General features: G+C 34.3%; 2 protein-coding genes across 8 annotated transcripts in view; both read right to left on the bottom strand.

Annotated features, from left to right (window-relative positions):
- Positions 1-13,537, bottom strand: part of LOC141648116 (putative disease resistance protein RGA3) — a 37,056-nt gene that overhangs the window by 17,241 nt on the left and 6,278 nt on the right. The window lies entirely within an intron of this gene.
- On the bottom strand, positions 3,081-9,746 carry LOC141648117 (putative disease resistance protein RGA1). Of its 4 annotated transcripts, none has more exons than XM_074456596.1 (3): positions 9,380-9,746; positions 7,354-7,463; positions 3,081-6,546 (listed from the first exon to the last, which is right to left on the bottom strand). In XM_074456596.1, exon 3 carries the CDS (start codon positions 6,512-6,514, stop codon positions 3,185-3,187), a length of 3,330 nt encoding a protein of 1,109 aa, XP_074312697.1. In that variant the 5' UTR covers positions 6,515-6,546; positions 7,354-7,463; positions 9,380-9,746; the 3' UTR covers positions 3,081-3,184. The 4 variants fall into 4 exon arrangements, with proteins under 4 accessions (XP_074312697.1, XP_074312695.1, XP_074312696.1 ...); XM_074456594.1 differs by having other exon boundaries at positions 3,081-6,585; XM_074456595.1 differs by having other exon boundaries at positions 3,081-6,585; positions 7,354-7,480.

Here is a 13,537-nt window from a genome sequence, read left to right on the forward strand (position 1 = left end):
GAAATTAGTATACAATGTGAGACAACTTGAATATTCATGACACTACAAGAGTGAGTTTTTAACTTCTCTTAGAACAAACCAAGCTACCCGAGGAACCAAATACCGGCCCTCAATACCGCTCTAAAACAATCAATACACCAATAGTTGATTTGTATCAAGCTACATATGTGTACCCATATGTTACCGCTCAATATCCATAATTCAGTTTATTATATTCAAGAGACAAAATACAGTCATTCTCACTCAATAGCTCATTTTCACACATTATATAACACGATATAATAAAAACTTATGAAATCAATACTAGCATAATTACTAGAAAACAAGCAACAAGCATAGTGAAAACACTACAAAAAATCATATGAATAAATTATCAATCATCAAATATAAAATGTTACTCAGCTAAAACATAGCCAAAACACATGATAACTCATAATCAAATTTAACATGATTATTAAAATATTTGATGATCAAACAACATTAATAAACCATTAATTATTCTAATATTCATGTGAGCATAAAGTTATTGCAGATTAAAAACACAACAAGAACCATGATCAGATTTAAACCAATTGATCAAACAAACATATACAACATGACATACACTATTCATGTTCAAAAATCAACTTTTATCAAAGTTTGAAACTAATACCCATCTCATTGAACATTCCCTAAAATTACAAGGACCACAACAATGAGATGAAAATGGACATAATATATGTCCCTTTGCATGGGTGATTCTCCTACTTCTCCTTTTACCAACCTAGGGTGTCCCAAATAACCATGAACCGGAACTTGACACCATCCAAAATCAATGCACTTGCTAATGAACCACACAAACCGTATTATACCGCTTCATTTTGCATTACCGTGTATCTTACCAAGGAGAATTCATTAGAAACAATTCACACCCACCTTGTACATTCAATAGTACACCACTATTGTTATTGTACAATCATAATTCATAAAATTGATAATACTCAACTATTGTACCATCACTTGAATAACAAAAGAAACAAGAGATTACCTCTTAATCATGTCATATAATAATAGACATAAGAAGACAACCACTTAATATTACACCATATTAAGATTTAAATCACTTATTAAATATGTTCAATGTCGAAAATAAAATCTAATGACCCAAGATATAAATATTCATACAAGACCATACTAGCAATCTAGCATGTTAAAAGAGTATATAGTCATGTTATAAAATAACAATAACGACTATTATGATCATACCATAACAAGTATCATAATCATCCATTTATGACCAATGGACAATTAACAAGACTGCAAAACATAGAATATGGATCTTAAAACCAAAAATCCACAAACAAATAGTATAACCACTACTATTAACAATGTCATTATTATAAAATTAAAATATCTAAAATTATAAATATCATTTTACATGCAAGACACCATACCAACATGGTAAATTCGTGCATATTATTCACTAAAATAACCTTTTGTGTACCAAATACCATGGTTAATCAAAAGAAAACCACACTGACATAACTATGCATAGACATGGACAACATCTTTAGCATATACGAAACACAATCAGATCAATTAGTTTAATTGATCATCAAAACAATTGTCAATGAACAACAAACACAGTCAACATGATATATATATTACATTATATCAATCAAAACTTGACACTTATGTTCATCTGACAAAACTTGTCCAACAAACATCATGACAAAACTTTGTCCAACAAACACTTATGTTCATCTGACAAAGCATATATCATCGTTAATCAAAAATCACATAGTAATTTGAGAAGATAAATTCCATGGTGGACATGGCGCTGATCAAAACGGATAGTAAAACAACTGAATATCGCACCATATACAAGATTAACATGACATAAAGAAAACCGCCATCATGATGCATAATTAATTCTAATGGAGCAATTGAACATTTTCCAAGAAATATCATTTTCAGAAGATATTAATTACAACCACATCATTGTCACATACTTGACCGTAAGCAATATCAAATACGGAGTAAAATATAGATAAAAACAAGTTCTTTTACTTACCTGTCATGGTATCCACATTATTGATCTCGCAAATACATATATGTAAATTACGCAAAACTGTCAACCGTTTCGCTCCACAAACCCATGTGTATAATCAAAGAATATGCCGTCTTCAAAGCGTATCAAAATCCAGATTTGGACACCGTCTCAAGTACCGTTACGATCATTATCATGAAACGAGAATACTCTAAGAATGTTGTATTTTGAATACAAATTGTATAACCAACAAGGCACAAATCATAACGGAAATGAAACGATACAAAAGACAGCTTATAATGCCCAATCGAATCGTGCTAAACGCACTTTCCTTAGAGTATTTCGACCCTATAGCCTTTGGGTTGCACGAAATCTCTGTAGGATAAGACGATTCCTTTGTCTTAAGGCAAGAACAAAGAATAAATAAACCATAAGAGTTTTTGTTTTACTTTATTTTTGTCAAAACCAGAAAATGCAATTAATCATGTCCGTCCGTTTTTACACCTTCTGTATTTATATCAATCCATGAAGTATGTTCACACATGTTTGACAAAGTGGATAAACATGTTCCTTTTGGTATTGTAAACCAATGAGAACAAAGTACAACTGCCAATGTCTGACAATTATTTCCCACGCGAAACCATATAACCCCGATAGGGGTTAGCATCCCCGATCGGGGACGCAGCCAATTTACTTATTCTTATTTTTGGTTTCTCGAATTTCGCTAAGTATTTGATATTAATATCCCCGAGTATATAACCCCAATAGGGGATGCCATATACCTCGTATATACTTACCGAACATGATAAACTTATTTATCATTACCTTATCCATTACATACATGAACTCGATATACGATTATATGAGCATACACTCCGTATTCCCGACTCACATTATATCCATTACGAGCTCAAAACCGATTTTGACATAAGAAACCCGAATGCACTTAAATGCCTTGTGATCAATATCACCAACAATACAGAAGCACCTCGAAAAATTGGAGTAGGCCAAGTTCACCCAGATAGGAGGTGGAGATGAGCAAACTCCCAACTGAACAAATGTCATGTATCGATAATACTAGTGTAGACATAGAGCATCAAACAATGCTAACAATTTTAATAATACAAAGCTAATGAGGCATACATCTGCCATTATTTACTTACTAAAATATAAACGAGGGATGTGGCGTACATTGGGCCAGTCTTCGCCATCTGGTTGTCTGCATCTTCTCTTAAGGTTATCACAGTCACTTATGTAAAGAGCTTGCAGAGCGGGCATGCGGGAGATTGCTTCAGGCAATGATTTCAGTTTGTGGCACCTGTGGATCACTAGTGTTTGCAGAGACGTGAGGCAGTTGATCCATTCTGGCAGAGATTCCAAGTTTTCGCAGTAGTTTATCCACATACATTGAAGGGTAGTCAAATACTGAAACTCTACTGGCAGATTTACCAACTTGGGAAGAGAGCATAATAGAAGCGATTTCAATGTCGTCATTGTTGCTTCTTCATTGTTTTCCAACTCCAAGTTTTTACAACCCAAAATGTACAAGTTCTGAAGGCTAGTAAAGTGCTTTGCAACTCCTGACAAACTCATTAGATTTGGGCACTCGCTTATTTGCAGCGATTCAATAGAAGAAGTGGGCTCTACACATTTTTCCATAAAAGTCGATAAACTCTCCCCCTCAAAATATTGAATATGAATAACTCCCAGAGACTCACCAAATAAGCTATCAAGCATTCCAATGTCCTTCATTGTCACTCTTGCCAAGTATAACAAGGGGAAACTAGAAGACAAGCTGGATGAGTCGCCTGTTGTGGGATGACCTGAAAGTGCTTTGTTCTCAAAGGTGGTCAGTGTTCTGTGACATTTATACAAATCTAGATCAAATAGTTTTGGACAAGAAGGAAAAGTTGCCAAGCTTGGACAATCTATCAAAATCAACTCAAGCAAAGACGGAAATGATGGGACTGCCATGGAAGAGGAACCCACTTCCCCTGTCACCCTACTTATCTCTTCTTTCCACCATCCCTTCAACTTTGGAAATCCAATCAGTGTAAGCTTCTCCAAAGATGGAAAGAATATTAATTCATCATGTGAAGGACCCGCGATTACGCTACCCTCCATAAACTCCACATTGAGCATATACTCGAGTACAAGACATTTGAGATGGCGAAGTTGACTCATTGAAGGGAGAATTTCCAATCTATCAAAAGACATAAGTTGGATTTCAACAAGGTTTGGAAGTGAAGTCGTCAATGACTGCACCCAAGTGGGTAATCTCAGCTCATTGTACCTCGTAATTGTAATTCCCTTGAGTTTATTATGAGGTTGGAGGCTTCCCAATAATGTCTCTGGAATACTCGTACTTCCTTGCCCCTCAGAATGTATGCACAACTTCTTTAGCTGCAATGCCCTTATCAACTCTACGTCCCGGTAGTTTGCCACATCACAACTAGAATGACTCTGAAATATGATTGCAAGTTCACCTCTAAGGTTCACAAGGGCTTTGAGATCTCTTAGCTTGCATATATTAACTTGTTTAGAAGTTTCGTTTTCCACTGTAAATGTATTTAATGTACGAAGACATGTCAAACTATCCATACCTTTTGGCATCCCGAGACCATATGGAAGGAGGAGGTGCCTGAGATTAACAAGTTTTTTCATATTCCAAGGAAGCTTTCTTGCGCTCGTATTATTTAAATTTAGCACTTGTAAGTTGTATAGTTTGGTGATTGAGTTAGGCAGAATACTTAATTTGCTATTCACGGAAAGATCAAGATACCGTAAATGTGATAGGTTACCCACTTCATCTGGCAAAGTAATTAAATCAGAGTAGGACAAGTCCAACACCCTCAATCTCTTAAAATGGGAACAAATTGCAGTCACATCTGACTTGATAGGATTCAGAACACCCCAATCAGTGAAGTGAAGAAATGTACGCAATTTCTTCATCTCACTCCATCGGCAACCACCAAAGTGTGTAAATCCATCGCGCATCAGTGAAAGATGACGACATCTCCTATCTAATTTGGCTGCACGAGAATCCAACATAGCTGTCTCGTGACCGGCAACTTCTTGCGCAAGATCATGGATCAAATCATGCATCTTGCAACATATGATTTCACCATACTCGTCCATTATAACATCTTGTAAAAAACATCTGTTCACTAAAGTACAAAAATACTCTTCACCTATGTCTTCTTCATTTCGACAATCATCTGGTTGATCAAGACACCCATGTACCAACCACAACCTAATTAATTTTTCTTTCTCTATCACATGGTCCTTGGGAAAAAGAGCACAATAGCTAAAACAACTCTTTAAAGCAGAGCTAAGTTCATAATAACTAAACTTCAATATTGGTATTATGCCTTCTTCACCTTGTCCTATGTTTGCTAAATTAGCAGTTTCTAATGATAACCATTTACTTTCGTCCTGCTCATATAACATACTACCTACTACCCTTAAGGCTAGAGGGACATTAGCGCATTTCTTGAAAATTTCCTTGCTAATGTCAAAGAGATGATCGTCATTATTCATAGGTTCTTGCCCTTTTCTAAATGCAAATTTCTTAAACAAGTCCCAAGAATCATCCTCTGAGAGGCCCTTTAACTCATACATTAGATGGTCTTCTAAGACTCTCGCCACTTTTCTTGAGCGACTAGTTACCAAAATTCTGCTTCCTTTCCTACCTAGGTCCAAAAAAACTTTTAATTTATCCCATTCATCACGGTTTTCACTCCATACATCATCTAAAACAAGCAAGTATTTTTTCCCCTCAATTAATTTTCGAAAATCTCTTTGTAACTCTTCTATTTGAGACCCATTCTTTCCAAGCATCTGACGAAATATGTTCTCCAAGCTAAAATCCTCAGATACACAAACCCAAGACCTATATTCAAATGTCTCTTCAATTCTACAATCGTTATACACAAATTGAGCAAGTGCGGTTTTCCCCAACCCTCCAACCCCAATAATAGAGACAAAAGAAATATCACAACCAACATCATTCATAGAATCCGAATCTCCAAGTAACATAGTAACAATAGATTCTTTATCAGACTCTCTACCAATTATATAGTTATCACTTGTATAAGAAAAGGTTGCATTTCTTCTCTTAAGAGGTACATGAACATCACTTAATCCAAATTGTCCATGATCTTTGGCAATTTTATCCAACTTGTTCATAAGCTTTTTAATCTCACGCGACATATTAAATGCAACAAGGAAGTAATTAGACTGAGAGAAGAACTGACGAACCTTTTTGAATACCTTACCACCTTTCTTCATTTTCTCTCGTTGTACCACTGTGTTGAACTCATCGAGCAAATCGTCGACATCATAGACAGCTTCCTTGAGCCTGTCAATATAATTGCGACCTTCATTGGAGAGCTCTTGATGCTTAGACTCTGCATCAAGAAGAACCGATTTGATAGTAGAGACGGTGACAGCAAGCTCATCAAGTTTAGACTCATACCCAAGCATCGACCATACTTCCGTGAGTTCCTCACTGTGGACTGCAGCATACAACTTCTCAACAACCTTTAGTACTATTCCTGTTGCCATTTTTATTGTTTTTTAAGTGTACGAATAATATTCAAGATCTAAAGTAATGATGTTTTTTATAAGCAATTATGTTTTGTCACATACATATCTCGCTCTTCAATTATTGATAGGGAATATGACATTATCTTTCCTGTTAGATAGGCCCTCTGTAGTTTATTAGAGGTATGCAAATTCCCATGGGAAATAGTATGTCTTTTCTCAAGAGGCTTAGGACCTCAGGAGTCAGGTCCCTCGTCCAAAATAGTAGAGAGGATGACCGAGCCAAGAATGTTGTACTCCATCTTTGGTCGTTGTCTCGTACTTCCTATTAGGTACGCCCATTCTTTTTATACGTATCATAAATTCTAGAATGGCTGTACAATACAAATGCAGGGGATCTAAACTTACGACTTAATAATGCCGAAGCATCTCAGTCTAGACATTGTCATGAGACTTGGTCCATATTTGTTTTACAGCCTTGGTCCATATTTTCTTCTTCTTCTGTGGCACTCTACTTCCTCGGTGAGAGGGAGCAAGTATTTTTTACAGCCTTGGTCCATATTTGTTTTATATTTGAAGTTGGTAAATATAAATAAGATATAGTGAAGAGTTGGGAAAATTCATTGTTGATGATAGGTTAGATGGAACAGTATTTTAGGAGACGACAAATCGAACCTCAAAAGATCAAAGCTGAAAGAGATCATCTTTTATCAACTTCATTGAAAACTATTCAAACACTTTAAATTGAAAACAGCAATTATAAGAGCAACAATACGCACCTTGGGAAATAGAAGTAGGCCAAGTTCACTGAGATAGGAGATGGCTCAAGAGCACCCTCAACTCGGACGATTAATTGAACAAATGTCATCTTCGCTGACACCATTAGATCCTGCAATCGCATGTTGTCTACAAACTCCATCATCCACTCAGTACAAGGACAGAAAAACTAGCTTCTTAGTCTACAAACATGACACGGATATATAGATTCTTGGCGAATGAGTAAATGAGTATCTATCTATTCAGAACGCTGAAATAAACGCTCTTTCATGTTTGCCACTTGCCAGTGGAAGAGTGCGACATAAGATGGACCTTGTTGCGACTAATGGTTTCTCCCATAACAGAAGTTAACTACAGTACAAACAGCTAAATGTTGGTATTCTAGCCATCATCTCTAAATACAGAGAAATACCTTACACCAGTTGCATGGTAAAATACTCCCTCCGTCCTGGTCAATTGTTGTTCTTTGGTTTTGGCACAAAGACCAAGGAAAGAGGAATGGGCTAATTACTAAATGACAAATTACTAAATGACAAGTGAAACAAATTGAGTGTGAATGATCAAATTGTTCATCAAATTCATTCTTAAAAGTAAGGGATATTCTACATGGTACCCTTCAATTTTTCGACTTTCTACATGGTACCCCTACACTTTTTAAAACATACATGGTACTAGACCTGGCAAAACGGGTCACTCGGGTCGGGTACGGGTCGGGTCAATTTGGGTCGGGTCATTTCGGATCTGCCACATATTTCGGGTCGGGTTGGGTCGGATCGGGTCACTTTCGGGTTTTGGTCAATTTGGGTGACCTGTTGTCGGGTCATTTCGGGTCGGGTCATTTTCGGTTACAGGTCATTTTGGGTCGGGTTGCTTTTGAGTTAATGGCTAAGCACTTAAGTTAATACTATTTTGATTAAGAAATGCTATTTTGCAAATTTAACTATTTATTAGGGATTATTGTAACCAATGAAACTTTATTTTGATATATATAATATTAATATGAGTTAGTACTAGTCGTTTCGGGTCATTTTGGGTCACTTCAAGTCATTTAGGATCAGGTCAGTTATGAGTCGGGTCTTTTCGGATTGGGTCACCTCGGGTCGGGTCAACATTGGGTTAGACAATGTTCGGGTCGGGTCAATTCCGGTTTCGGGTCAAGCAAGTTCGGGTCATTTTCGGGTCTCGGGTCAGCCTTTTCGGGTCGGGTCATTCGGGTCTGACCCATTTTGCCAGGTCTACATGGTACCCCTAATTTTTGTCATTATCATTAAGTGTATCCCTAAACTTAATTTTCCGTCAATTAAACTTAGTTTTAGGCGTTAAGTGATTATTTAGACGCGTAACCAAGCTTGTCTTTTATCATTCCCATGACATAAGGACTCCATTAGGCTCAATATTCATCTTTAGACGTGATAATTTGGTAGGGAATCAATAAATTTTCTGTCAAATTTGTTTTAGCCCATATATATCAATAAATATTAGGATCGAGATAGATATTGAGCATAATAGAGTCCTTATATCATGGGATAATAAATGACATGCTTGATTACGCATCCAAGTCATCACTTAACGCCTAAAACTGAGTTTAATTGACGAAGAACAAAGAGTGATAATGACAACAATTAGGGTATCATGTATGTTTTAAAAAGTATAGGGGTACCATGTAGAAAGTCGAAAAATTAAGGGATACCATGTAGAATATCCCTAAAAGTAAAATAGACACCTCAATATGGAAAAGGACAACAAATGACCGGGACAGAGAGAGTACCAGTCAAAACCCGTTTCGCAAAATACACACACTTAAGAATACAAATAACAGAAGGGAATATTGTTACCCTACAGGCCACAGTTTAATCTTTAATTACACACACCTCGTGTAATGAACATGATACTCAAATATTTGAACCCAATTCCACAAAACCCAAAACAATACATACACAAATGTAGCAAATTATTAGCTAAAACCCCCAAAATTAAACCAAAATCAACCACGAAAAAAACCCATTAAATAAAAAATAAAGAAGAAACCTTGAAGAGAAGCAGCAAGATGAAGAACATCTTTAGCAATAGAGATGATTTCAGGACCAATGCCATCTCCAGAAAGAAGAGTGATGTTGTAGCTTCTTTTTGTAGGGGTTGCAGCAGCTGAACAGAACACCTCACTGTTGTGAATTTTGATCGATTTGTCACAATTGTATTACTAATATTAGCATTACAAGTAGGGAATAAATTAGAGCAAGGCAGTAGATTAGTTTGAGATTTTAATGGGGTGATTAAGTTTAGTTGAGCCGCCATTTTTGTACCAGAGAATACAAGAGGTGAAGAAAAAACCTCAATTTGATGCCAAACACTGTTTTCTTTTTTCTTCAATTTTTTTTACCGGGCAAAGCTTTTTTTTTTTTTTTTTTTTTTTTTTTTACCGGGCAAAGCTACTACAGTGAGTACTGACTACAGACTACTCTATCCGTCCCGTTAATAATTTATAGAGTAAATTATCAATCCCGTGCTTAGGCTATGTTTGCAAGTGTTTGGCAAGTAGCTTATTTGTCCAAAAAAGCTACCTAAAATAAAATGCTACCTAAAGTAGCATTTGGGATTTCAGGTACCTGATTCTAATTTATATTCCCTTTTTGCCCCTTCAATCTATAATATTAAATAGTTATTATATCCTTTTTCGTCATTTCATCCAAATAAGCTACCTTTTCAGTTAATTTGCCAAACACTTTTTTCATATAATCAGTTACCTTATCAGTTCTTAATTTTCAGCTATCTTATCAGCTACCTTTTCAGGTTTCAGTTAGCTTTTCAGTTTTCAGGTACCTTTTCAGGTTTTAGTTATATTTTCAGCTAGTTTTACCAAACAGAGCCTTAATCCACTTTTTTACATTTACTCTCACATTAATTTTTTTAATATTTTACACCCAAAATAATTGATCAGTTTACATTTTGCACCCAATATCTAATTCAGGCCATATTTCCGTCAATTTTCAATTTTTTTCGGCAAAACAATAATTTCATGACTATTTTACCCTTTCCTCTTCTATTATTAAGCATAGTTATTTGCTCTTGTTTCTCCTCATTCATTCATTCCCTCTTCTCTCTTATTTTCCCCAACTTAATTTGAAGAACTCGTCCTCAAGGTAAGTGTATCCCCATTGTTTGTGAAATCATTTCCTACAAAATATCTACAACAAAGGAGAAATTTTAAGATGGAAAAGCTAATTTAAAGCACATATATGCAAAACCCAGAAATTAAAAACGGAGAAATTAAGGTTAACAAATTTAACCAAATTTAATGGCTAGCAGAAATTGAAACCCATAAATTAGGATCATCAAAATTAACCTAACTCAATGGCTACCAATTATAAACACGACATTACCAAAGTAGTAGAAATCAACAATAAACTACAAACAAATTAGAAAGAAGAAATAGAAGGACAACTTACATAAATTACTAAAGTGATAGTGGGGATGGATCAACAATATCTCAATGATTAAGATATTAAGACGAAAATTTGGGAGAATTTTTAGGGGGGAATTTTTTGGATAAATTAGGTTAAACAAGTGAAAAGAGGGGAAGTAAATGAAGAATCAAATGCCAAACGAGACTTATAATCGCAGGGGCAAATTCGTTATTTCATAAAAAAATTCACCTGAAGATGCCATTGGGTGCAAACTATAACCTGGACTATTAATTTTGGTGTAATTTAAAAAAAAAAAAATTGATGTGAGAGTAAATGTAGAAAAGTGGATTAAGCGTGAGTGTAATTGATAATTTACTCTATTAAAAATGATTTGTGATGTTTCTCATATAGGGTAGTGATACAACATTAGTGAGTTAGAATAAAGGTCAAAGTACCGTTGTTTGATAGTGATATAGTTAATGAGAAGTTAAACAAAATAAGTAAGAAAGTTAGGGGTACAATGTAAAATATAAAAAAAGAAGGGGTATAACATAGAAAACCGAAAAACTCAGGGCCTGAGGGGTACAACATAAAATCTTCCTTTGTTTATGGTGTGCCCTTGTCTCTCTAATTTTTTTTTTCTACGGGGTTTCTATATTTTTTCCAAATTATACACGGTATCATTAAACTTCATTAGTTGGCCCTATTCTTTTTGGCTGATTGGAGTTGAACTAACTGAATAAAATTGATCTGAACTGAATGAAGCTGAAGTAAGAGTTAATTTGTGAAAAGATGATCTAAACTAATAATCTTTTCATAAGCAATTATCTTTTGATAGGGAATATGACATTAGTGGCTGGAGTTAGATAGTATCTCTCAGACTTCCCATTAGGTATGTTGTACGCCCATTCTTTTTATACGTATCATGAATTCTGGAAGGGTTGTACAATACAAATGCAGGGGATCTAAAGTTACGACTTAATGCCGAAGCATGTCAGTCAAGACATTGCCATGAGACTTGATGAATTGAGTTTTTTTTCTTCTTTGGTGTCACTCTACTTAGTTTTATACAAATATTGATAACAAAAATCATGCATTTACAACATTTTAATACAACAACATTTAGTAATTAATAAAAATTCACAAAACTCATTAGATTAGTGAACGTCCTTAATCATAGTTGTATAAAAAAAGCAACAATTTCCACAATATTTTCGATACATATATTAAAAAAAAAGCTCCAAATTTTAAATCAGGAAATAGTTTTATAGAAATTTAAAAATCATCAGATCTATGAAATTACTATTAGAACATAATAAAAAAATATAATAATTTAAAATTAAGTAGATCTATGATACTCCGTATTAAATAATAACTCACTAATACTTTTTTAGAATTTTATAGAAAATTAAAAATAATCATCAAGTCAATGATATTTACTTAAAATTTTATAGAAAATTAAAAATATTCGAACTAAACGAATAAAAATGAGAAAAGTAATTTAAGAAATGTAAAAATAATTTAACAAGTAAAAAATAATTAAACACGAATGGTGATAATTATGATGTATGCGAGTAAAAAGTGAAAGAAATTGGACCTCTAAAAAGCTATCAATCAATCGAGTCATCTTTGATGAAGATCTAACTAAGAAACCAAGCTAGAATCGTGAGAGGCAGAAATGTTGCTTGGGATGGTGATGAAGATTGAAGATTTAGAGTGAGTTAAACGGTGATAAGAGGATAATAAAAGAGAGGAGAGGATAATTTGAGTTCATTATTAATGAAATAAGACGAGGAAATGTGGCGGCGGTATTGTTGTCAACTGGAAAACTAAGATATGAAAAAGTGTGGTGAGAAGGGAGGGAGGTCAGACGAGACGTGTTATAAAATGGAGGGTAGGATTTGTTGATGGCTTATTTAATTTATATGGGAAAATGGGTAATGTTGTTAATTGTGTTATCTTATAGGTCGGGTGCTTGCATATTTTGTCTTATCGAATTATGAAACTAATGTTTGCTCGGCCCAATGGCCATATATTGATCATTCATGAAAATTCGATAATGTAAGTTATGTAACCTAATTCATATTATGACGATATATTTTGATTATATAATCCCATATCTGTTTGTTATTTCGTTCTTCTAATATATATTAGTACTAAAATTTCACCACATGACATTGACGCTTAAATGTGTGTGTATTATACTTTGAAATATATGTTTTAAATTACTAAAATTAGACGTTTATAATACGATATACTTTTAACTACATGTACAAATAATTGTCCTCCATTATTCGATCTCAATAATCGTATGCTTTCTAACATAACTTGTATGGAATAAATGGTAGTGATTAATAACTTAAATTATATGTTGATTTTTCAATTGTAGTCTTTTTATATTGTAACAACATTGAACATTTAATCACTTTGATTTATATACTCCTGTATCAAATGATAGCGCAAGTTATTATAAACCGTGCATTTTTTTTGCACGGGTTTAAAATTATTTAAGATTAGTGGACTCGTTTTACTATCACCGCATTACAAATTTAATCACACTCATTTATATGCTTCTTTATATAATGATAGCAATTGGTATTACAACCCGTGTATTTTTTTGCACGGGTTTAAAACTAGTAGTTTAAGGAAAGACAAGGATAAAGACAAGGACTGAATATTTACTAAATATTTACGTAATATTTCTAACAATTACAAAGTTGCCAAGCTTGGATACATTTAGCAATTTTAGATTACAGTACATATATAAAGTTAGTTTCTATAT

This window comes from Silene latifolia, chromosome 3, assembly GCF_048544455.1.
Source record: "Silene latifolia isolate original U9 population chromosome 3, ASM4854445v1, whole genome shotgun sequence".
Classification (NCBI taxonomy): domain Eukaryota; kingdom Viridiplantae; phylum Streptophyta; class Magnoliopsida; order Caryophyllales; family Caryophyllaceae; genus Silene; species Silene latifolia.

Excerpts from the sequence above, each read along its gene's own strand:
- LOC141648117 (XM_074456596.1), bottom strand. The coding sequence starts at position 6,514 with ATGCTTGGGTATGAGTCTAAACTTGATGAGCTTGCTGTCACCGTCTCT.